Source organism: Prunus dulcis, chromosome 3 (assembly GCF_902201215.1).
Source record: "Prunus dulcis chromosome 3, ALMONDv2, whole genome shotgun sequence".
Classification (NCBI taxonomy): domain Eukaryota; kingdom Viridiplantae; phylum Streptophyta; class Magnoliopsida; order Rosales; family Rosaceae; genus Prunus; species Prunus dulcis.
Genome location: NC_047652.1, coordinates 22265614 through 22291412, shown reverse-complemented (window position 1 = coordinate 22291412; position 25799 = coordinate 22265614). Strand labels below are relative to the sequence as shown.

The following is a 25799-nucleotide window of genomic DNA, read 5'->3' as shown; positions in this document are numbered from 1 at the left end:
AGTAGTTGAAGATTGAAGATGAGATCAATGTAGAAAACTAATTAAAAGATACTAATAAGATAGTAATATAGGCTAGTAGTTGACGATTTAATTAATTCTCCATTTATTTATTTATTATTGAAGTTGTTTAAAGATGATTGGATAGACATTTGATTTGATATCCATTCAGGGACAAAATTAATTTCTTAATAATCGTCTGTTAAGATAATATTAAATTAGACAACTTGTTATGTAATGTAAACTACAATTCAACAATATTTATAAAAACAAAACTTGAAATAAACAAATAAATTCTGAACCTGTATGACTCTAATTGCATTATTGCATAAAGTGTGCAGTGCTCGTCCGATTTGCCAATATGTTCATCAAATCGTTCATAATTCCCAAACGACAAAAAAAAAAGAAGGAGATTGAAAAAGTAGAAAGCTGATAATAAGTGAGCAAAATTCTCAAGTACCATAGTTTTGATTTGATGTTCGGAATATGCCAAAGTTACTGTCCTAGAGCAGTGTGAGGTTTTCTCCTTTCTCTCTCATGCCCGACCTGCCCGCCTGCTCTGTTTCAAACCGCCCGACCTGCCCCATTAGCGAAAAACTTTCCCTCTTTCTTAAGCAGCCTCTCTTTCTACGCCTTCTGTCCCCCCCCCGCTCTCTCTCTGTCACTCTCCTGACCTTTTTGACCAACTGGGTGTGCTTCAATTTCAGTTATTGAACACAGAACTGTTCGATCCTTGTTCACAAGTCGCATTTTTGTGAACCTTCAGAGTTTTTCAAGTGTTTTTGGTGGGTTTTGGTTTGTGACAGGTGAGTTGGAATGGTTTCTCTGTGTTATTCGAAAATTTCTGGTCTTTGAGCCATGAGAATCTGAATCTAAAAGAGCTTGAGAAGAAGATGGGTTTGGTCCTTAATGATAGCAAGGTGAAGACTTGGGATGGGAGCAAATCAAAGGGAAAGAAGAAGAAAGATGAGGCAGTGGAGGAAACTGGATGTTGGGTTAAGTTCAGTTTTGGGACTTGCATGCCTTCAAGATCCAAAGTTGATAGCGCCATGACTGGAACTACTATTTCTTTTGGTAATTCGTTATTATCCTTTTTCTTTTTTGTCAAGTTTTTGTCAAGCAACATTAATTTCGAGATGGGGATTGGTTTTTTTGGTTTTTTTTTTTTTTTTAAAGTTTTGGGGTGATAAATCAGCTAAAATAAGTAAGAGGCTCTTCAATTTTGTTAAGGGAAGGTTTTATGTTATCAAAGCTAAATCCTTTTCAAATCGTTTCATTCTAAAACTGCATGATTTTATATAGGTGATGAATTTCGTGTAAATTATCAGAAGCTGAACTGTTTCATGGGCATTTAGTTAGTATTGGAACGAAAAAGTCTTCACGAGACAGAACTGATTTAGGCAGGCCGGATGTATATTTATTTGGTCAACCAAATTTGATGCATTGATCATTTACTGTTTTTGCATGTTGACTTTATTAGAACACATGGTTGATTGAATAGCAATTTAGTTATACACTCGCATCGCTAGTGTCTGGCATTCATTAGGAAATTCCCAACTAACAGGGGAAGACAAATACCAACATCGTTCATTCAGGTGCATACTGCTTGTATGCATCATTCACTGATTCACTTATGTGTGTTGGATTGGACCTTGTGTAAATCAGCGGAAACTAAATCTTCGAATGAGAAAAGTAGAGATCGAGAACTTACTCGTGGAGGATCCTCTACAACTACTAGTAATGGTGGAAGTACTTCATCCACACCCTATTTCAGTGAGGAACTGAAGGTTGCTTCTCAGCTCCGGAAATTCACATTTAATGAACTTAAGCAAGCCACTAGAAACTTCAGACCTGAGAGTCTTCTTGGTGAGGGTGGATTTGGCTGTGTGTTCAAAGGTTGGGTCGAGGAAAATGGAACTGCTCCTGTGAAACCCGGTACTGGGCTTACGGTTGCAGTTAAGACTCTCAACCATGATGGACTTCAGGGTCACAAAGAATGGCTTGTATGACTTCTGCATTCCTTCTTTCTACTATATTCTACTTCCAACTTTATGTTTGTAGTTAGTTCTTAATGAAACTCGTAGATTACATGCTAGTCTCCTTTGCTGTTCAATTTGTAACATAATCGTTCATTTCTTTGTATTTCAGGCTGAAATTTATTTTCTTGGTGATCTCATCCATCCTAATTTGGTAAAGTTAATTGGTTACTCCATCGAAGATGACCAAAGGTTGTTGGTTTACGAGTTTCTGCCAAGGGGAAGTTTGGAAAACCACCTCTTCAGAAGTAAGCAACTGGTCCTTCCACATTCTTTAATTTGACTGCATGTATATTGAAATTTGAAACTACCTCTTGCAAGCACGTACTAACACAGTGAAATGCATTTGGTACAGTTAGCTGTTGAATTTGCTCTGTCATGTATTGTTAGTGTTTCTTAATGTTGTTTTTGGTAACTACCAGGATCCCTGCCTCTTCCATGGTCTATTAGAATGAAAATTGCACTCGGTGCTGCAAAGGGTCTGGCCTTTCTTCATGAAGAAGTTCAAAGACCAGTCATATACCGTGACTTTAAAACATCTAATATTCTTTTAGATGCGGTAAGTGACTATAACTGAGCAACTACTTCCTTTTCTTTCTCCATTCCTATTCCATTCTGAAGGAAAATGTTAATTTAGGATTACAATGCCAAGCTTTCGGATTTTGGACTTGCGAAAGATGGTCCTGAGGGTGATAAAACTCATGTGTCCACACGAGTTATGGGAACCTATGGTTATGCAGCCCCAGAGTATGTGATGACTGGTGAGTTTGGCATTCAATACTTTTGTTAACTCTACTTTTACCACAACTATGTGAACTACAAGCTAGTGGTGGTGATAGACAAAATATGTTTGTTTGAGCTCTTTTTTCTTTCAACTGTCAAACAACTTGGACAAGTGAGTGCCAAACTGTGACTCCTCCCTTTTTGAACCCATTTAAAATGAACATAGAAGGCTTAGTTTTATAATTCTATTTCTTTTGGTGGAGAAAGTCTTATAAATTGCAACTCCATCAGATATGCAAAAAGATAGGTTAAGATGTCAGTACTTTATGTTTTATTTAGGTTAAGATGTCAGCACTTGCTGTTTTATCCGGCTTTTGCTTCTGATGAATGATCACATACTTAGGCCATCTGCTTTTCTAATTTTATTATGTTCTTGTAGTTATTATATACTTGGTGATGAGCATTGGCCAAAAGGAGCATATGCTTAATCACGAGCTGGAATTACTTAATTCTAACATGGCCTTTTGATTTAGGACATCTGACATCGAAGAGTGATGTCTATAGTTTTGGAGTTGTCCTACTCGAAATGCTAAATGGCAGAAGATCCATGGATAAAAATAGACCCAATGGGGAGCACAATCTTGTGGAATGGGCGAGACAACTTTTTGGAGACAAGAGGAGGTTATTCCAGTTAATTGACCCCCGGCTTGAAGGTCATTTTTCGATCAAAGGTGCACAAAAAGCTATCCAGCTGGCCGCCCACTGCCTCAGCCGTGACCCAAAAGCTAGACCAATGATGAGTGAAGTTGTTGAAGCCCTAAAGCCTCTACCAAACCTCAAGGATATGGCCAGTTCTTCCTATCACTTCCAAACCATGCAAGCAGCTCGTTCCAGGTCCACCTCAAATGCTAAGAATGGCATTAGAACGCAGGCAGTATTTGTACCAAGGAACGGACACCCCATAAGGAGCTTGTCAAGTCCAAATGGTCCTCCTGCTTCCCCATACTATCCTCACAAATCACCTAAACCTAACTCCAAAGAATGATGACGTCGATTTATCTGTATGCTTATTATCTTAGACACAACTCTCATATTGTACCATCTTCAGATTGTTCTTTCAATTATAGCACGAAAGAATCATTTCATTCTCCTTCTTGAAGAGTTATATTGCTGTCTCTGCCCCCATCTCACTGTTCCTGTAAAATGATAGAGCAAACTTTCTTTTGCATGAATGCTCAGGCTTGGTAATTTATCCTCCAAAGTTTGTCAAAACCTTAAACTTGGGGTAGATAATATTTGCCAGTCTCTAGTTGTATGTGAAATTGGGTGAGGGGTGTAAATTTAATGAGGCCCCATTTACCTACTGATGCTAATCGACAGAGTTTTCCATATATTGCAACTTCTTATGTCGCTTTAATCAACTTGTGGCAAAATGTAATGTGGAGAAAAACACATGGTGCATGCAGACCTTCCTTCTAATTTGAGCTAAGAGAGGTTTTCTCACATACATTAATTTGAATAAAGAGAGGTGTCATGGGAGTTCGAACCTGAGATCACCGGTCTGCAAGTTAAAGCCATTTTTCACTGAGCTAGATCGCTCACTAATTTGGCCTTTTGTTGAATGGAAAAGAAAAAGGCAAATGTTCAAATCCAAAAACAAACGGAAAGCATATATTAACATACACATCCCCTTTTGATTACATCTTTGAATAATATTTAGGAGGCCACTTTTCTCATCCAAAACGAAATAACCTCTTCTTTAATGAAAATTTATTAGCATCCCAATTACAGAAGTTATTCTACCCACCAACCCCCATTACTTGCCTCTATTTTTGGAACATTGTTTTACATCACTATCATTAATTAATTATTAGTTCTTTCCACCTTTTGATATATTATATAGTCAGAAACAAACAAACAACATCAAAATTTAAATAAATAAATAAAACGAAATGAATTGTTTATTGCATTTCTTTCGACCTTAAAAATTGAAAACATGTGTTTGGCATTAACCATAAAAGCTCAGAATGGAATTATCTTGTATTGTCTGCTCTGTCGGATTGAGTTGAAGCCTCTTTTATCTCAATCGTCATTAAAACATTATCAAAATGAAATTCCTCCTTGTTTATCTGCACTTCACAAGTTAAAAAATTAATAATAATAAAATTGAAAAAAAAACTTTGATGACGTTATACAGTCACATGGAAAATTGCAAGTAAAGGAAACTAATAAATTAATGAAAATGGACAAAGTATACTTTCCTATTATTATTATTATTATTATTATTATAATAAACTATTAACATGCAATGATTCACTAGTGTAGTGGTTTATAGTATTTACTCTTTCAGGGAAGGTCTTGAATTCGAATCCTAGCATTCGTGTTGTGTGTGTGAGTTTAATATGCACCCTTTTAATATGAAATGTCCTAAACAAAAAAACAAAAAAATAAAAAAAACTATTAACATGAAAGGGAAATGAAACAGAATAGGGGTAATATTGACTTTCTACTCATATCCGTAGAGTACTAGAGAGACTTATACCGGTGGCTTCCAGCCAGAAAAGGGCAATACTGTAAATAGACTACCATCGACTGTGTCAGCGTAGAAGGGCAAATTGGTCATATAACCACTGAGCTCTGCTGCTGCCGCTGGTTTTATGTATCTCAGCAATTTTGGCTTGGATTACAAGAAATAAATCAAAACAATTTACAAGAAATTCAAAGGTGAGGGATGACCGTACAACTTGAACTCTGTTTCTCTCCTTTGGTTGCTCAGAAATTTTTTGAAATGGAAAACGAAAAAGATGTCTCTTCGAGTCCGTTCGTACTTCACACTCTGACTCTCTGAAAACTGAAATCAATGCGGCCATTCCCTTTAGTGCTAATTGATATTGTTTGCTTTTTTGTCTTTCTGAGAGGAAACAAAAGAGGGGAAAGAAAAAAGAAAGCCAATACCAGAATTAGTCTGAAATAAGTGCATTTAGTTGACGTGAGATTTCTGTTTGGTTGCTGAGAAAACAAAGGAAAATAAAAGAATTATGTAATATTGAGTCTGATATTTTCAGTTTTTTTATATTTATTCTTTGGTTATATTCATTTTCGTTAGATCTATGCTTAAATGCTTTATATTTTCTTGTGATCTCATTCTGAATTTATGTTTTTGGATAAAAGAAGGATCTTTATGCCATGGATGGTGATTTTCTTGCTATAATGCAAAGAAATTTGTCTCCCACTCTCATACACTGTTTTATTATACATATTACTAGTTGCAGAACTGAAAAATGGGCCAAGCACTTGGTTGCATTCAAGTGAAACAGTCAAAAGTTGCTGTGAGGGAACAATTTGGGAAGTTTGATAATGTGCTTGAACCAGGATGTCACTGCTTGCCCTGGTGTTTCGGGTACAAGATAGCCGGTGAGCTATCACTGCGTGTGCGCCAACTTGAAGTTCGATGTGAAACCAAGACCAAGGTTTTTTTTCAGATTCTTTAGCCTTTTCTTTACTTTCCCTGAAGGATATGCCTTGTGAAATTCATTATGTTTGACGGATTCGTGTTTACAATTGTCTTGAACAAATTTCGGTATTTAACAATGGGGTTTTCAGGACAATGTGTTTGTCAATGTGGTTGCATCTATTCAGTATCGTGCCTTACCGGAAAAGATAGCGGATGCTTTCTATAAGCTCTCTAATGCCAACTCACAGATTCAGGCCTATGTGTTTGATGGTAAGTGTTGGAAGATAATGTGATTGGTAGGCATTTTTGCTTGTACCAGTTGATTAGCAGCTAACAATTTTCTGTTCTTCAGTTATCAGGGCAAGTGTACCCAAACTGGAGTTGGATGCTGTCTTTGAGCAGAAGAGCGACATAGCAAAAGCTGTTGAAGAGGAGCTTGCAAAGGTGGCACAATTATTATTATTTTTAATACCAGATTGACACAATTATTTAACTAAATAAAAAGGTTATATCTTTGCATGACATAGTTTGAGAACCGACAATGTAACCATTTTCGTTACAGGCGATGTCTACTTATGGTTATGAAATAGTCCAGACACTTATTGTGGATATTGTGCCTGACGTTCATGTGAAGAGAGCAATGAATGAGATCAATGCAGGTAACTTAAACTTACATGTATATATGTACTTGCAGCATTTTATGAATTACTTATTTGCTTCTCTTAGTAGTAATTTGTTACGAATACATTCAGGAGAAAAAAATTTCGGACACATTGTTCTGAAATTTCAATCTGTAAGTAGGTAATTGCTCAGTTTATGTGTTTCTCTATGTGTCACAACAGCTGCAAGACACAGGTTGGCAGCAAAAGAAAAGGCTGAAGCAGAGAAGATACTGCAGATCAAGCGAGCTGAAGGAGAGGCAGAGTCCAAGTACTTGGCAGGGCTTGGCATAGCCCGCCAGCGCCAGGCTATTGTTGATGGGTTGAGGGATAGTGTTCTTGTCTTCTCTGAGAATGTTCCCGGAACATCAGCCAAGGATGTCATGGACATGGTGCTGGTGACTCAATACTTTGACACCATGAAGGAGATTGGAGCATCCTCGAAGTCCTCGTCTGTTTTCATCCCGCATGGGCCAGGTACAGTGAGGGATGTTGCTTCACAGATTCGGGAGGGTCTCCTTCAAGCTGATTATGCTAAGGAGTAGAAGGGATACTTGAAACTTCTAATATGCAAAAATTTTAGTATTGAAGAATAGGTTGTTCACTGCTACTCAAATGCAAAACTTTGTTATGGTTTTCTCCTCTTGGTGATAGAACACAATTAATGGTTACATTATGTAGTAGATGCGGTTGGAGGATATACCACTCTAAAGTAAAATATATGCTGCTTTGAATTAGCCTGTTATTTAATCTGTTTTCATCTTAAATCTAATCTGTTTCCTGCACTCGGATGAAAAGGAAGTTGCTTTGCATCAAACAGCACCGGAGTTTTTAGTTTTTTGATGTAAAATATTTTCCTGCTAACGTGAAATTAGCTCTCAATTTTCTATCCACTGCTAAAGGCAAAAAACTTGTAACTGGGATGGGATTGCATTGTTTTACTATCCTCGACCAATAACACGACGATATGTGAAAAAAATATCCTACGTGTCATTGTTTTATTGATCGGGAATAGCAAAAAGTGCTTGCATCAGAGTTTCTCCACACAGAGATGTTGCACTTTGAATTGTTCACTGGCTCAATCAACCATCTCCATCGAACAATTTGTCCCCATATTCTGATTTGTTCCACTAATTAAAGTAAAAAACGGCTCACCACACCAATTGCTTGCCCACCTTATCCCTGATTGGACACAACCTACTACTGTCCTAAAATCATCACAGAATAAAACAGACATTCCAAATGTTCCTAATTCACAAACACGCATCAGTAGCCCAATAATACGAGCCTTTTCCAATTTAAAAACTAGGTGCCCCAGTAAAATGACAGATGCAAAACAAAGCTGCAAAGATCAATTATGGGAGGAAAATAAAAAGATTAATGAAACACCCACCAAAATGGGGAACAAAGTTAAAAGTCTACCTCTCCACTAACAGGCTTCATCATCCTCTGTCCGTTACCAGCAATTAAGAAACGTAACAAAATACGTCTGATACCATCAAATTTTTATTTTTACAAACCAAAACCGCCAAAATGGAATGATTCCCCTAACATATGGACTTGTTTCAAGAAAAACCAACATTTGGAACCAAAATAAAGTCGGGCTGTAAAGAAAACTATACTATCCCTCTACCCCTGCTCCCTGCAACAGTGGGCAGTAAGCTCACTCATGGCTTGAGAGCAAGAGCCAACCCGATCTTGGCGGTCTTCTCAATGGCTTTGGTGTCTACCTCTCCTGAAATAGTGACAAATGATTTTGGACGCCACTCATGCTGGATAAGGGCACTTGCCTTGCCAAAATTGTTCACTCGTGCCTTTAAAGTCGTCAATGGATCCAGGGCATGCTGGGTGCCAAGGGTGATGGTATTCTCATTGGTAGGAAATCTATGGGTCACCTCAGCACCAACAGCTGTGTTAGCAAGGGGATTGACATTGTGATAGTAGGATGCACTGAGGATGTCACCTTTATCATTCCTGTACCATGAAAAAAAAAAAATATATATATATATATGTATCACACAATGCACCAACAATCCAAGACGTAAGCCAAAACAGCACCAAACTGAGTACATCTGATTTAATGCATTTAAGACATAATTATAGAGATTGAAGATTGAGGCTCTTATGTATGACGATAACAAGGCAAATGTATGTAAAATCAATAAGCCCTCTTTGACAAGCAAATGAATATACTTACAGGGTCAGTGCAGCGATTAGGTCTGCATTGGAGAAGCTCACTCCAGCATTGCATTTAGTCAAGTTCCCTGTCTTGGTGTCAAATGACAGATCAGTACCAAGTGCAAGTTGATTAGTTCCTATGACACCAGAAAAGTTAACAATAGGGTTTGCTGTCAACCCAACGCTGGTGCTTATCCCTGCATAGTCATGCAAATACTGGAGTTCCACCTGTTAACAATCACTCACAAATTAGATACCAATTTTACAACTGATCCTGATAAATGAAATCTTCCAATAATCGGAGGAAACGGCATCCACCAACAATTTCTACTGCATATTCTACAACTTAAAAGACAAGGAATCAAATTTTAATTTAGCAGCATGACACAAATGAAAACCTTCCTACCTTTCCAGACCTCTGGTCGGGAACTTTGAAGCTAAAGATTGCCTTCAATCCAGGAGCAGGTTGATCAACCGTAACAGTGGTGGAAAGCTGATAACAGAACAAACCTTTGGTAAACTGATCAAAGCAATAAAATGATGATCATAGCTAAGAAAATGTACTAGAGTTGATCAATTCCTTTATAGCCCAACAATCATTCTACTGGATAGAGAAGGATCAACACAAAACAAAACAAAAATGAAAAAAAAAAAAACCAAGTTACACATATTAACAACCCTAAAGAGGTGACTAAAACAAGATAATATCCAGAACCAGCATTTGTTTAATGTATCACAACACATTCAATGGGAGCTGGGTATGAGCAAAAAAGAGTGATATGGAAGAAAAATAATGGAAGTAGCAATTACATTCGAGTCTGTGTCAACTTTGATATCAGTTGTGACATTCTTGTTCTTCAACTGGGTGTTAACATCAGCCAGAAACAGCTCACCTTTCTTTGTTCCTGAGGATGTGATAGCCTGCAGATATGAAGCGGTAATACATTGTCAATTTAGAGCATATAATGGTTACACAAAGGGGAAATTATACGGTGCCTCAAATTAAACAGTTGCAAACTCAGTGCTACTACATTGAGTTTTGGTGAGCAATTTCACTTAGATTGTTTAAATTCAACAAAGTCTAGCTAAGCAAGCCAAAAAGTTCTATTACAAGCCCTAAACTCAGAAAACAGGCAGTAGAATTACCACACATGACATTGTTAAACCCCCAAAAGATCACAGTCAAATTCAAAATAACTAAGAAGAATAGCATGCCAGGGATACTCATGGACATTTCGATATATGAACTGCAACAAAACAATAAGTAACACTTATTGCTTAAATGTAACCAAGACCTTTCCCAAATACATTTATAATTTCAAAAAAAAAAAAGAGGGAAAATTTAAATTTACCCAGATAAAGTACTAAACAGAAACTGAACCCTATTGTTAGAGGTTTCGCTTGGAGCCCAATGGTTCCTCCGCAAGTCCAATCTCATGGACTAAAATTACGAAGAGGAGCTAAAATACACACGAGAAACGAAACCCTAGAGCTTGAACAAGTGAATATACATAGACAAATACAGATCTCAGAGTAAAAAGAGAGGGAATGAACTGACCACTCCGGTGGGAGAGTAGGTAGTGACGGTGAACTTATGGTCGCTCTGGTAATCCTTGTACAGAAGATCTGCCACACCAACAATAACATAAAATAAGTTTTAACAAAAATCCATCAATCAAAAAATTCAACAACAAAATTTATATATATATCAGATAATATTGAAAAAGGGAGACCTCTGGCTTTCTTGCCGATGTCAGTGTAAAGACCAGGACCGACCATTTTGCCCAGCAAAGATTGAAAGAGCAAACAAAGAAAACGCGAAGGGATTAGCTTTCCCTGTAGCTCTGAGAAGCGGAAGTGAGAAATGACCACAGCGATGGACGATATATAAGGGGACCAAAAACCCTAAATCACACCAATTTCAATTTCACCTTTCTTTTCGGCGAGTTTTTCCTTTCCTTTTTTATTTCTCAATTACACGTGGGCCGTCGGATCTCGCTCTTGTTAGCGTTGATTTTCTTTTTTCTTTTTCATTTTTTTGGTTTTTTTTATAAATAGATTAATACACGTGATGCTTGGCGTTTCGGCCAAGCTAATTTTACTTGGTTCATTTTACCAAATTAGCCTCTTATTCTTTTCCCAAAAGCAAAGGACTTTGAAAATTGATTTTTTTTTTGGGGTCAATATATTGCAAAATGATTGTGAATTTGTAATTATCACAATTATATAAAGTGAAAATATAAAAAGTTGGTGGCAGTGAAAGTGACATCACAAGTTTGTAAGTTCTAGAAGATTGGACTGATATTGCGAAATTTCTAGAGTTTTTGATAATTAAATCTGGAAATATGATTATTTTTCTGTTACATCTTGAATGAACAATCTGAATTACATGACTCTCTAATTTCACTATTCAAGCATGTACTTTGTTAGTTTTTTTTTTTTTTTAAATAATAATAAATACACTCATTTATATATAAATACATATAGGAAACATATCAGCCATATTACATGTCAAACAAATTCTAAATAAATTAAATGATCCTCCTCCCATAAACTGCCCTCAACGATTTGACCACCATTTCATAAGGGTTCCTCAAATCTGTTATCTTCATGCTGAAACTGCAGAGTTTATAGTCCCAGTAGGAAGTAGTAGGCCAATGCTATTGGCAAGGCAATGAGCATCCCAAATATAACCCTGCAACAAAAAAAAAACAGAACCAGATCAGTTGAGTCATATCATATGCATGACTTTTATAATATGAGATGATGAACAAGATCAAAACTTACCCGGTGCTCAAAATGTCTGGATGTACATTGTATTCTTTCGCGAAAACGAATGGAACGATTCCTTGAGGAAGAGCCGCCTGCAGCAAACGACATAGTATTCAGCCTTGTGTGTCTGTCTACCAAAGACTATAAAGAAAACCAAATATATATATATATATATATATATATATATATGCACCTGCACAATTGCCACTCTGAGAATTCTGCCTCTTAGTCCAACTGCAAAGGAGGACACTGCCATTAGCGCAGGCCCAGCTATGAACTTCAATCCCATGGCTAGCATCCCCGTTCGTGTCCCGCATGCTATTATGCTGCCACGCGATGCCATGAAAAGGCCTATTAAGCAGCACAAATTAATTCATGTTCTAAATCTGAAGGTTGTTTTTCAAATATCATGGCAGGTAATTAGGAATTACTTCATACCTAAGCTGAACATTGCCATACCAAGTCCTCCATTTGACAGTATTGCAATTGATTGTGTGACAATATCTGGCAGTTTCACCCCCCACCTGCAACAGATTATTATTCAACACATTGGTCTTGCTTCTTACTAACAAATATGCATAGAAATGAACCATGATGGGTACCTACTTGTAGTGTATGCTTGCCCAAATTAGACCCAACAATGTTGCATGTGTGTTAGGGTTGGCTATAAGCTTCCTCCCGACTGTTAAGAGAATAGATTTGATTTTCTTAGGAGTTCTGCTTCTTGTTTCATCCTCTGCTTCCTCTTTGGATTGTGCTTCTTGAGGGGCTTCCATCTCCTCTTTGAATACAAAGCAGACCAAAATGTTGTTGATGTGAGAATATGTTAACATAATTTGATATTAAGAAGTAATGCATTTTGCATGTTAGAAATAAGAATTCTCAGGGAGAATGAAGTGTAGCTTCCACATATAAATGTGGCCATTATAGTTTATAGGAAAAACCTTCTGATATTTGTTGATATCAGAATAGTATTTCAGACCTTAATTATATATGCTAAGATTCCAGTTGAAATCAAGAAAAATCTGAATTCGGTTCAGGACCCAAAAGAGTCACCATAGGTTAGTGAAGTTAGAGGAACAAAATGGAAACTGACTCAACTCAACCATTTGTATTTAGTGAGTGCAGATTATAATCCAGGAAAAGAGGGGTTTGTGCTGTTGCAGCCGCACGTGTACGATATTTGTGATGCTTTTTTGTCATACTATTAATTTAAAATGCAATCTTTGAATGCTAACCTGCAGTGGATTCTGATGAAGGTGTCACAGAAGCTGCCTTAGCAGCCCTGAACTCAAAGAGAAACAATAACATATTGTACCAGATTAAGCTCTGTAACACAACTATCTGAGTAACGAGCATGGCTGCTTCATCCCCATACATGGCCTTTAACAGAGGAATTCCCAAGATTAATGTGTTAGGCATAGTTGACAGAGAGAGACCGGTTATGATCGAATTCAAGCCTCCATGGGAGCTGAATTTAGTGATTGCTGTCAATGCTAGAAAAGCAATTAGTTTTTGTAGGCAGTCAGAGAGAATGAGTTTGAGGTTCATTTTGTAGGGGTTATTCCCAGAAATCACTTGAAACGACAAGAGAGGGATTGAGAATTTTGCCACAAACTTGTTTATGCCAGAACATTGATCTGGTGTGAAGAGCTTCCACCATTTCACAGAAACATAGGCTAAAATCATGGCAACATATAGAGGGACAGTGGCTGCCACAACATGATAGACATCAGCTAGAGAAATCATGGTGGCTCTAGCGGCTGAAGAATCGAAAATATCTAAAACTGTTTCTCCATTCTTGGTGATGAACTCTTTATATGCTGCTTATAAACAAAACAAAAACACAAGAAAACCCTTTGTTGTGCTTGTTTGTTGCTTTGTCAGATATGAAAAGTTAAGGAGAGAATGCTTGTTTCTGTAGAATCTTTATTAAAGTTTTATTTAATCCCCAGAATGACCTTAGACACTGATTGTTTGTCTCAGGGTGAAAACTTGATTATTGCCTTTCTATTTTATCTAGTAGTTAAAAGAAAACATTGCCAACATGCTAATGTACATTAATTAACTTTTGGTGCATGCTTTATTCCCTTGTGTGATGCTGAAGTTTTAATTAACTATATAAACAGTAGATTCCAGTTTAATTAATCTTAAATGAAAAGTCAGGGTATTTTTGTCATCAAATATCAAAAGGTAGATTCCAGTTTAATTTCTTGCGGCCATGTTCTTTAGGCAAAGCAGGGCTATATAGCTAGGCTGACATGGCAGCTCTGAACCCTTTTCTGGGTGTGATTTTTCCTTTTGAGTTTATAGTTTTTCGCTATTTTAGAGAGCCGCAAGGGATTTTATTTGCCATGATTTTATTTCTTCATGATTTTGAGCCGAAAGGGTACCCCAATGGTTGTAAATTATGAGTATGGCTGGTTTACTTTGGAGGGTTTTCAACTGTAGGAAGGAAGAATAAAGGAGTGAATTGCAAGGGAAGTAATTGAACCGCTGAGTTTAACAGTTTGAAGGAAGAATTTTAGCTAAATATGGTCAAAAGTGTTAGAATAAGTGTTGTGGGGGAATTTGCTTTTTAAAATGCGAAATTTTGTTTTCTAAAAATGATGTGATAATATCTCTTTCTTCAACTTGTCTTTGAATATTGAGTTCCTGTTTGTTCGATCTATTGTTGTCATCAGATATCATCACATGAATGCACAATGGAAAAACTTTATACATCTGAAAAGTAGGTGAATATTAATATATCTCTGCTGTAGTGCATTTACATATTCCTTCCTGCAGCATATTGTGGCAACAGCTAGCATATATCCTGGTGCTGGTGTCTGCAAACAAAACCTTATGCAGCCCTCAAATTTATATAATTATACAAATATGCAGCTTTTTGTGGTTTTGGTTTTCAGTGGAAATGAAATATATGATCACTTTTTTCTTTCTTTCTTCTTAAAGTGCTTCTTCGGGTTCGTTTGGGAGTGATTTTGGATATGCCAAAAACACTTTTGGGGAGAAGCACCTCCCATGCGATATCATTCTCCATATATAATCACTTAAAGTGATTATTTGAAGAAGTGATTCTCCATAAAAATGATTATTGGCCTATCTAGAATCAGTCCTAAACGAGCCTAATTTAGTGCATCTATGATTCTCTGTTAGCATACACTGACTAATGAAAGTGCAATTTGCAATTGAACGTGATGAAGGGTAGCCAGGGAATAAATTGGAGTACGCCCATCAATGTTCTGTTCATTGAAGGAAGGAATGTCTAATATGCTCTTTCTGTGTAGGTTAGAAAAGGCAATTAATTATTAAACTGCATTTGTTTTTAGCTACATGGTCAGACAGATTTGACAAAGACCAAGACCAAATTCCTGATTGGAAAGCCTTTTTCAAATCTCTATTCTCTTATTTGTAATTCTAAGCTAAGTTTCCTTTGCTTTATCTTGCACTAGAAAATGAAAAGGTGAAGCAGAGCCCAAGCCAAAGTTATCTTTCTCAGAAAGGGTGCCTAATTTCACATCAGCAAATTGGTCTACTCAAATTCTTTTGACCATGTAGCTGAAAACAAACCAACTATTTTCTAATTTAACTCAAGAATTGGTAAATATGCTTTGGTGTTTTGTGGATAGGATGAGCTACACAAAAAGAATGGTTATAACTAAAAAAGCAATTATAACCCATAATTACTTAATTAAGGACATGCTAATTAATACTTGACTGTGGTTGATTATTAAACTAGTGATTCTGTTACCATGATGAGCTCAAACCAGTTCAATTATTCAAAACGTCATTGGTTGAAAGAAGGTGGTTCCCCATCTTCTGCGCCCTCCTAAATTTAGACACTGGTTGCATTATAAAACTCCAAATTTTCATTCTGCTCAAACCAAGCAATAAGCAATACATAGTATTGCAAGTACTTAGCAGTTTAGCCTCGGTTTCAACCAATTTTTAGTTTGGCAAGGTCTGGCTGGGCTGAATCTGAGACCCCGGTGAACAGCTGGGCTCAATCACATAGACCTTGACCATATCTATCAAAATTAGATAAAAGAAAAAAATTAGATTTAAAAAAAAAAAAGTTGAAAAGAAAAAAAAGGGCCAAATTATACTTGGACCAATGGCGTCGAAGCTCGATTTAGTCCTTTTCATGATTTCTTTCTGCATACTGGTTCCAAGCCTGAGAGCATCCATTGCTAACGACAGCAACGTTGGTCAGTTTGATGCTGTCTGGAAGGAACGAGAGCTGAAAGCTGAGAAAACTGCCCTCAAGGCCTATCAACCCAACCCTGAAAAAGTTACCGACGACTTCAACGAAAGTGTTCAAGAGTAAGTCAATTCATTATCATCCACCATCTCCATTCATTATTATTATTATTATTATCAATTTTGTATCTTATATATAAAACTATTTGTACCATTAATTTTAACTTATATATGTTAACGTAAGAGAGGCTTGTAGCTCAAGTACCATGCACCGAGTTTCTATGTTCGAATCTTCCGTGTCCAATATAGATGTTAACGTGATCATGCATGATAATGCAGGGTCGATGATTTAAACTTTGAAGATGATGATCAGGTAAGCAACATCACAGGGAGGCATCTACTGGGGAAAAAATACAAAGGGCCCTGCAAGGCCACAAACCCAATCGACCGCTGCTGGCGATGCAGGAAGGACTGGGCCAACGACCGGAAGAAGTTGGCCAACTGCGTGAAGGGCTTCGGGCGCAGGACACGTGGAGGCAAGAGAGGGGGATTCTACGTCGTCACCGACCCTTCCGACAGCAACGTCGTCGACCCCAAGCCAGGGACTCTCCGCCACGCCGTCATTCAACCGCAGCCGCTGTGGATCATATTTGCACGCAGCATGACTATCAGGTTGACGCAGGAGCTCATAATGACGAGCCACAAGACAATTGACGCACGTGGGGCAAATGTGCGCATTGCTCATGGTGCTGGGCTCACGCTCCAGTTCGTCCAGAATGTCATCATACATGGGCTCCACATACACGACATTGTTCCGGGAAGCGGCGGCACGATCAGGGACTCTGTGGACCACTTCGGGACCAGAACACAGAGTGATGGAGATGGGATTTCCATTTTTGGGTCGTCTCACATTTGGCTCGACCATCTGTCTATGTGGAACTGCGGTGATGGGCTCATCGACGTCATCCAAGGCTCCACGGCCATCACCATCTCCAACTGCCACTTCACCCGTCACAATGACGTAAGACACAATTTATTATTTATTGGCACTCCAAAAAAAATAATCATATATAGAGAATGCAAGGTGAATTTAATTATTAATGATAATGGTGGATGCAGGTGTTGCTGTTTGGGGCGAGCGATTCATTTTCAGGGGATGCGATTATGCAAATTACGGTTGCGTTCAACCATTTTGGAAAGGGATTGGTGCAGAGAATGCCAAGATGCAGATGGGGATTTATCCATGTTGTGAACAATGACTATACACACTGGCTCATGTATGCAATCGGAGGTAGCTCACACCCAACTATTATCAGCCAGGGTAACCGTTTCATAGCCCCACCAAACCACGCTGCAAAGGAGGTTCGTGTCGAAGTTCCATTTGTTCTGAGGAGGAGCAAAGCTTTTTCCATAATCATAATATTAACAATGGTGTTTTCAAAATTATAAGTAATATATATCACTGATGAATTTGATGTTATAGGTGACGAAGAGGGACTATGCGCCGGTGGATGTGTGGAAGAATTGGCAATGGAGATCAGAAGGAGATCTCATGTTGAATGGAGCCTTCTTTGTTGAATCTGGATTTGCTAAAAAGAACCATGGATTTGGAAAGTTGGACATGATGACTGCAAAGCCAGGCACATTCGTTACAAGGCTCACACGCTTTGCAGGTACACTTGGTTGCAGGGTTGGCCAAAAATGCTAGAATTCGCGATCCATCCATATCCATCTATATATACTAACTGTCAGAAGAACCGAAATGAAATTATGCCGGCCGGAAGCTCAAGTGTGATCAATACTCAAGTGCCGATGAAGAAATAATGTTGATCTAATTTATCTACTTGTCTTGTTTTTCTTTTTACTTTGTCTTTTAATTTAAATATGCATTGCAAATCCAAGGGTTATCTTGGAGTACTATTATACCCTAAGCAATAAAAAGAAAAGATAACCCTTCGATTTGTACATGCAACTAAGATTGAAGGTCAAATAAAGTCGACAAAACAAGTAGAGAAAATTGTATAGAAATGTTGTTATTGTTTATTTTGTTTTAATTATATCTTTAAGCATTTGGTTTCTTTTTCTTTTGTAGTAGGACATGTAGATGTATTAGCAGGCTTGATATGCCTTTAAATAGAAAATATTTATTACATCATGTTCTATTGCCTGACCATGACAGATGAAAGTTCGTGAGACTTTATTCTCTCCTTTTTTTTTTTTCTTTTTAAAATGTAGAATCTGACCCAAAAAACAAAAAGAAGAGAAAAATGTAGTATTAAACTGGTAATTGTAAACAATTGAAGAAACGTATAGCTAACCCAACAAACACTAATCAGATCAGACAACTTCTAAATGAAAAAGAGTGACTGGAATTTTCTTGAAAGAATATCTTAGTAAAAAGGGGCCTCTGATTTCCTATGTATAACATTTTACATTTTGGAGGAGAGAGCAGATATTAATAAATTATGTTAAATTTGGTGGGAACTGAAGAGTACGAATGAGAGTGAAAACAAACTCAAAATTACAGAGAGATTCAAGCTTCTGTACATGTGGCAATGCATGTTGAACAGGGCCATGCTCAAAGCATCTGAAACTGAAACTAGTTTTCTTGGCACCCAAAACAAAGGGGATTTTAAGTTTATGCCCTAATTAGCTCATCATGTATAACGTTAACCAAACATGATACAAACATGCTCCATAATTATAGATCCCACAATACAAATGAGCCAAATGAAGTACATTTGAACCAAAAACTGGGCTCTACTTCCATTTTCTACCTTAATCTACCCGCTGTCAGATTCATTCCCTGAATCTATATTCATGGGTTGGGGGTTCTTGTAGCCACTAATTTCATCCTTGTAGCGTAATTTATCTTGACGAGCCTTTGCTTCATAGGGTTCTTTCTCCTCCGCTGCAAGATGGAAAATATGGCACAAGTTGTAAATGGCAGATTTTATCAAAAATGCTGTGGAAGCACAATATGTAATTTTCGAATCATGCATACCTGACATCTTTTTCCACTTATCTCCAAGTACTCTCCCCACGTCGGTAAATGCAATTCCGGGGTTACTTTTCTTTACATTCTGTGGTCAACAAAAACATAGTCAACAGACTATCACACAACAGTGACAAAATTAATCCGTTTCATCAACCTGAACCTATCAGCAAACACATCTTCCCATACCCGAACCAAACTTAGTACCATAAGATATAGATAACAAACCCACCTCTCTCTCCATTTGTGAGAAGAACATGAAACCAGACATTGCTCTTTTTGGTGCATTTGGATCCTTTTTCTTTTTCTGCTTCTTCTTCTTTGCACCATCTTCACCTCCATCTTTGGATTTTTGTTTCTTGGAAGATGATACCTTGGAAGTTGAAGGTTCCTTTCTAGGCTCCTTTTTTGCAGGCTTCTGAAATTGGCCATTCATGTTAAATGGGATACTAATAATGCTATATATAAGATTACATTATAGCCTTCTTTAAAGATCTAAGCAAATATAATTAACAAAATGACTTGCCTCTTTCTCAGCTCCACTTTCACTAGCATCTGAATCATCCTCCCCAGAATCATCAGTAGGAGAACCTCCATCATCCTTGTCAATAACAAAATCTTCATCCTGCCAAAGTTCACCATGTTTAACACACTTGGACTGGAGACAAGACACTCCAAAATGGTGGTGACGAAACCAGAGTAGCATGTGAACACAAAGGTGCACTTGTGTAATGCACACACGGATGTACGAAACAACCAGGGCTAACTACACACACAGACTACTAGAGGAAAATGATCATAAAAATACAAATTTTGCACAACTTTCTTATGAAAGGCAAATTCTAAATCAAGTGATTGGACAAACTATAGAAGAAAGCATTTTTATACATAGCAATAGGGTCAGCAGCATCATCACTCTCAAAAGAGAATCAGACAAAAGAAGAAAAACACCAACATAAAGAAAATAAGATAGAAGTAACACCTCTTCATCACTCTCATCACCACCAGCTTCATTCTTCACACGGACAAGGTGTGGGTCAACAGCATCATCATCTGCCTCTTCAAGAAGAGGAGCCACACCATCTGCTGTTTGGCTTTCTCCTAAGTTCATGATCTTGAGACCCTTTGAACTGCATGTGTGCGAAAATGTCAAATTTTGAATTCCAACAACCAATGACCTACAGTGGAAACTACTTGGTATTCATACTAACCTGATGAAGTCAAAAAGATTATGATATTCATTCCTCTGAATGTTTCGAAACAGGTGTTCTTGCTCACTTTTGAGTCTGATCAGAAGATCAAAATAGTGCATATTTGAGCCTCCAGCGCCATGCCTCTCAAACTCCACATAGTCAATCTAGTATTAGAATGAAGAAAAAAAGTGAGATTCCAAGTAACTCCAATCAGGTTTTGGTTAGACCAGCAATATAGTCTCGACGGATGCAAATTCTACCTGATCATGAAGAATAAGGGTGGGAGGTTTAGGTAGGAAAAAGAAGCTCTTTTCAAGAGGATATAGAACTCCATCTTCAGCTTTCAATGAAGATTTCACGGCATAACCATCTTGACAACTACGGAATTTTCCCGGTTTCGTAACTTTGGCACCAGACAAGCCACGCAATATTGTGGTGAACACTTCATGAATTAGTCCCTGTTTATTCAAATAAAATAAAACAATAGTAGCCCATGTTAACTGGCACACTGTCGTTAAACAAATGAAACAACTGTTAGTTACATTACAAGCTTCAGAAGATGAGAAGGAACTATCTTACCTTGTAAGATAGTTCTAACTTGTCCTTGTACTTGGTGTTCATAAGTTCTTCGCTCATCGACAGCTCGCTTTGAACCACAAAGTCAGTTTCAAACTATACAAGATAGAAGAAGTCAATGAAAGGAAGCAATTATGGAAAAACTTAAACTGATGATCATAAAGGCAATGAAGCACACAATACCTGCAAAACAATATGAGGGTACAATGTTTGCCCCTTCCGGATAGGTGGATCAAGAGTAACAACAACAAAGGTATGTGGCTGGTTAGACTGCACAAGCAAAGAAGAATCCGTTATAAAATATTCAAAGGACACATTAACTGACTACAAGAATGGAGTAAATATGACGCTGTTAATCTTTTCAGCCCTTGAAGAGAGAACTCAACTAATGTACATTGAACAACGTCATAGGTGCTTATATAAACATGTACAACAGAACCTTTGAAAACAGAACAAGTGAACAAGTAATATTAGTGCCCAAGATAAAACCTTAGGAAGAAGAAACAGTCGAACAACACTGCTGTACTGAATTTTAAAATCATTAGCCTGTCCTTGTAGCCGCAAGAATGAAAGATGAAGTTCCACACTGTAGCGACCCCTGCATTAAGCAAATACTTCCGTTAGCCTGGCACTAGCAGCATATGACATAGAAGCATAATCTAATACAAATGGCTAGCTAGTCTAGTGCGGAAGGAAGTAGGTGCAGTATCCCTGGTATTCTCATTAACATCTACCTAGGTGTGAGGATTGCAATACTCTCAAATGTGACAACAGCATCTTCACCTCCAGCACCAACGTCTGCCATAGACATGATTTTGTCACGAAAAACCTACAGAACATTGAATCAGAAGTGATTCAGTAAATCAATCGCAAGATCAATACTAAAAGACCTAAAAAAGTCGTATCACATGACATGAACAAACTCACTTGAGCAGGGGGGCGATTCTCATCACCAACAAACTGAGTGTTGGAGTTCGGTATGTGAAAACTTATTTCCATCAATGAATCTTTCTGTGATCAATAATATAAGTGTAAACAAAAATGAAATTATTAGATTGTAACAAAAAACCTAAATCTTTTGCTAAACAGGTCTTATATTTAATTCTGGGTATCTATAGAATCACTGTATAAAAACCTACTATCTTTATAAATATAAAAAACCCACAAATATAAGCAACAAACCTCATTAGCTCCTGTGGTGTCATCCACATGGAACTCTAAGATGACATCATTTTTTCCCTGAAGCTGAGTTTGTGAAACATCAGCCAAAGATACCTCAAATGCTTGCTTAGTGTCAACCAAGAAAGTCAGCATGTTCCCTGCAAAATAGCAAAAGAAGAACTGAAAATCACTCAAACTGACACATAGACAGTGTACTGCCTTTAAGGAACCAAATATACAACCAAGATTGTCACATCATCACAGAAGAAATCATACATGGATGAAAAGTAAAGAATTTCAACAGAACTGTGGAAGACCATTCATTAGGATCAGGTACAAAAAGGAAATGTCCAGGCTCTGTAAGACTCCTAAAGGGCATAAATGATGAATTGAAAAAAGAAGAAAACAAAAGAACCAACTTCAAGCAGACTCAGCAGAACATTTTGCTTAAGAATGTAGCAAGGTGGAAGCATTTTCCCAACTTCCATCCTATAAGAAACAATCCACACCAAAAAAATAACCCCCCATGGAAAAACCAATTTACAAGAAACAAGTGAATCATAACCAATGAATGTGAGAAAGATAAAATAAGTGATAAGAAATTAGTTGAGGTAGTCAACTTGAATGGATGAAAATATCACTGACCACTTAAATCGACTTCTCCCCAATTACGTCCGCTTACAGAAAGCTGCTTCTCCTCTGGTGTTAATCCGCATGTATTTTGGAAATAGTTGGTCAAACTAGTGACATCCTACAACGCAAGCATAGAGGAAACAAGCCAAAAATTAGCAATTTGTTCACATCCCTGCACAACATTATTGACAAAAAGCTAGTTTTATCCTATCATAATTGAAAATTGCCATTAGCATGCATTAGATGTATGGAGGAAGCTTGGTTTGACCCGAACAAGAAGTTCATATGCACTTTCATTTGTTAAATTATAACAAAAGTTTTCAAACAAAAACAGAAGTGGGACATTCTCCGCAAATGCTCACCAACCTGGTCACGAAATCCAATGAACTTGTAGTATAACCCATCTTTAATCCGAACACCAAGTTGGTTAGTCCTTGGGACCTTCATCCATGTCGCCCCAACAATGTCAGCTTTATCAACCTCAACTACTTTACCACCTCCCTGCTTTTTCCATGAAATCCCTCCAGAATATATTTTTAGCTGCCCCGGATTCTGCATTCCACATATGATAATGCATATATCAAAACTTTGCAATGAAATGATAACGTGGGCTTATAGCTTTACAAATTTGTAAAACCTTTTGCGACTATTAGCAATGTGTACTTCCATGAAATGCAACGACTTAGGGTTTTTTAAGCCACAGAATTGACACATTCATCCTGTCACTCCTTTCCTCCAGCAATTAAAAAGACATCAAGAAATATGAACAAAAAGAAAAAGTGAAAATTTATCAAAAAAACTGAAGATACTGAAAAACATCTTCTTAAACGAATTAGAGATTTTTAAGATGGACAAAGAGAGAGTAGCCTATGTCATTACGTTCCAGGTTTCACTGTCTGCAACGAATTCAAAACTTCAACATGGGAAACTCTTAATATAAAGTAAGAAACTTCTATCGAACACGATGGAACTAGGGTTTTACACCGAAGAAAATAACCCCATTTCCCTATCCCCAACCCTATCATTTTCGCTCTAATCAAAATTGAAAAATCACAATTTTCTCTGCAAGCAAACTACAAAAAAATCAGACAACTCCAGGAAAGAACAAATTAGGGTTTCAAGGCGACCAACCGAAAGAATACACAGCTATCAGAACCCCAAATTCGCATTTCTACACCAAATTTTGACCGAACTAAAGAGACCGAAACCACAGACATTAAAAAAAGATATACATGGAGAACCCAGGTTTCAAATAGCATTGAGAAAACTCAAAATAAATATAAATCGAAAAACGAATCCCCAAAAAGAGTCATCAGACTGAGTAGAAGGAGAGAGACTCACAGTGCCTCCACGGCCTCCAAGAGAGATATTGTTGAAGAGGTGGCCGTCCGTCATGGTTCACAACCTAGGGATCAAATCCAACTGTGAAGATAGCTGAGAGCATGAAAGTCGAAAACCAGTGAAAGAAGAAGAGAGTATGTGCATTTGAGAACGAGAGGCTGAAGGTGTTATATAGTTGAACTGGCGGTGCGCAATGCGCACCACGCCCAATGCGCGCCAATTGAGAAGCGATATGGGCGTTACGATGTCGTTTTGAAAACCAGGGAAGCCCAATTCAAATTAATAATTGGGTTGGACCGGTTGATCCCGATTACAGCTCACAAGCCCGTTTCGTTTGTATGGATCTGATGTCAGTTAGAGTCCAAATCTATTCGGGTTCGGGTTAATACCACTTTGGACCAAAGGACAAAAACATAAACACGTAAGCATGTGATTCTTATTGAAGATTAAGAGAGAAATGTTGTTAAAATGGGATCAAAATTTTATAATAACAGATGCAAACGGTTGAGGATCAAGGTTTTGACCACAATAGAATAAGATTAATGTTTCAAGAAAAATGATAGAATTTATGTGCAACTTTATGTTTATTAACTTAAGTTTTTTTTTTTTTTTTTTTCAGCAAATGAGCCACCGGATACTATTGTGGTGGTTTGGAGCAATTGCTCCTCCATAAAAAATCATGAGTTCAGATTCTAGCATTTATATAATGTGTATGAGTTTAGTATACTATCGCCCCTCTCAATAAGAAAGGCCATTACAAAATATAAATAATAAAAAAGGGTTATTTTTGAAGTTCTAGCCAAGCTATATAGTTCATGTGGCAGCAATGAGCAAAAACTATATCTGAACTGTAATGTCTCCAGACTCCGAAATCACAACAACATTCCATTAGAAGCAAACTCATGATCGAAATGGCATCATCCATTTCACCGCTGTTTGTAATAACAAGATGAGAGTATCTCACATTGGAGATGAAAGCTTTCGAAGGGTTCCGAAAGCTCAAATCTGGACTGGTTTTTGAGTTGGGAAGAGGAGAGGAAGTTTCGACAGCGAAGTATTGGTTTTGGTTCTGCTTTTAAAACTAGTGCAATTTAACAAGTACATGACCGTCCATTTGCGCCATATATCCCTATCAGCTGTAATATTCTAAGAAAAATAATTTTGTTTATTCAAGAATATTATCAAAGCATCTGCTTTCTAGAAAACACCGTCGTCTATACGTATGGGGAACAAAATCCATATCAGCTTCAGAAAAAGCGCACACAACCCACAAGCATCAGAATCTGAATATATTTAAATACTCGGCATAAACAGTCCAAACTCTCCGATGACCCCTATGGGATTTGAAAGCACCACCAGCCCCAACTGTTAAAAAAAAAAAAACCATTATTTCATCTTCCACTTTTTTATTCATGCAGACAAACAAATGCAAGGGCATTCTCGAGTGTTCTTGCACATAAAAGATAAACATGGTTTGTTAATTTGCAGGAAACTAGCAGCTGGTCGGTATCAAGGACCAGAGTCAGAACACGGCATTCATTTCTTGTCTTTTGTGTTTGTTGGGCTTTGGTCACCTTCATGCCAGCTGCAGGAAATATGTTCTGCATGGATGAAAGTTTTTCACCTTTCGATCTTAACTTGTAGAAGAAGAGTTCCATTTATGATGTTTTACTTCATATAAATCTTTAATCTTTGAACTAATAATAATACAGAAGAAATAGGGAGATTCAAATTGGAAATTAAATATGAACTATGGGATTTGCTTTTGGTGTTTGTAAATTACTACAAGAATTAAAACTGGCATAAAAGCCATTGCACATGTTATTCACTGGCATGCAGCAGCAGCACCAAACCGGCCATATGAGCAAGTCCAAAACCACA

The 25799-nt window shown here is 37.5% G+C and overlaps 6 protein-coding genes across 8 annotated transcripts; 3 read left to right on the top strand and 3 right to left on the bottom strand.

Moving 5' to 3' along the window:
- The first annotated feature begins 376 nt into the window (after positions 1-376).
- Positions 377-4147, top strand: LOC117621292 (probable serine/threonine-protein kinase PIX7). The gene is made up of 6 exons (XM_034351680.1): positions 377-1071; positions 1663-2000; positions 2146-2281; positions 2456-2592; positions 2671-2794; positions 3290-4147. The coding sequence occupies exons 1-6, from the start codon at positions 891-893 to the stop codon at positions 3799-3801; spliced, it is 1428 nt and encodes a 475-aa protein (XP_034207571.1). The 5' UTR covers positions 377-890; the 3' UTR covers positions 3802-4147.
- Positions 4148-5356: 1209 nt separating this feature from the next.
- Positions 5357-7619, top strand: LOC117621293 (hypersensitive-induced response protein 2-like). 3 transcript variants are annotated; one of them, XM_034351684.1, is made up of 7 exons: positions 5357-5480; positions 6023-6226; positions 6360-6480; positions 6563-6654; positions 6773-6869; positions 7053-7094; positions 7170-7619. In XM_034351684.1, exons 2-7 carry the CDS (start codon positions 6038-6040, stop codon positions 7412-7414), a joined length of 786 nt encoding a protein of 261 aa, XP_034207575.1. In that variant the 5' UTR covers positions 5357-5480; positions 6023-6037; the 3' UTR covers positions 7415-7619. The 3 variants fall into 3 exon arrangements, with proteins under 3 accessions (XP_034207575.1, XP_034207573.1, XP_034207572.1); XM_034351682.1 differs by having other exon boundaries at positions 6029-6226; positions 7053-7619; XM_034351681.1 differs by having other exon boundaries at positions 7053-7619.
- Positions 7620-8199: 580 nt separating this feature from the next.
- LOC117621294 (mitochondrial outer membrane protein porin of 34 kDa-like) lies at positions 8200-11008 on the bottom strand. The gene is made up of 6 exons (XM_034351685.1): positions 10781-11008; positions 10606-10673; positions 9858-9968; positions 9454-9540; positions 9067-9275; positions 8200-8843 (listed from the first exon to the last, which is right to left on the bottom strand). The coding sequence occupies exons 1-6, from the start codon at positions 10824-10826 to the stop codon at positions 8537-8539; spliced, it is 828 nt and encodes a 275-aa protein (XP_034207576.1). The 5' UTR covers positions 10827-11008; the 3' UTR covers positions 8200-8536.
- A 419-nt stretch (positions 11009-11427) lies between these two features.
- LOC117622502 (probable auxin efflux carrier component 8) lies at positions 11428-13648 on the bottom strand. Its single transcript, XM_034353192.1, has 6 exons — positions 13058-13648; positions 12426-12600; positions 12258-12343; positions 12013-12170; positions 11835-11911; positions 11428-11742 (listed from the first exon to the last, which is right to left on the bottom strand). The coding sequence occupies exons 1-6, from the start codon at positions 13566-13568 to the stop codon at positions 11676-11678; spliced, it is 1074 nt and encodes a 357-aa protein (XP_034209083.1). The 5' UTR covers positions 13569-13648; the 3' UTR covers positions 11428-11675.
- Positions 13649-15704: 2056 nt separating this feature from the next.
- LOC117622781 (pectate lyase-like) lies at positions 15705-18174 on the top strand. The gene is made up of 4 exons (XM_034353555.1): positions 15705-16142; positions 16359-17040; positions 17139-17381; positions 17503-18174. Exons 1-4 carry the CDS (start codon positions 15934-15936, stop codon positions 17725-17727), a joined length of 1359 nt encoding a protein of 452 aa, XP_034209446.1. The 5' UTR covers positions 15705-15933; the 3' UTR covers positions 17728-18174.
- Positions 18175-18474: 300 nt separating this feature from the next.
- LOC117622875 (FACT complex subunit SSRP1) lies at positions 18475-24067 on the bottom strand. Its single transcript, XM_034353671.1, has 16 exons — positions 23919-24067; positions 22944-23129; positions 22590-22695; positions 21966-22102; positions 21711-21794; positions 21518-21612; positions 21273-21381; positions 20967-21053; positions 20787-20879; positions 20468-20665; positions 20226-20371; positions 19997-20144; positions 19541-19639; positions 19247-19432; positions 19024-19102; positions 18475-18930 (listed from the first exon to the last, which is right to left on the bottom strand). Exons 1-16 carry the CDS (start codon positions 23970-23972, stop codon positions 18803-18805), a joined length of 1935 nt encoding a protein of 644 aa, XP_034209562.1. The 5' UTR covers positions 23973-24067; the 3' UTR covers positions 18475-18802.
- Positions 24068-25799: the final 1732 nt, after the last annotated feature.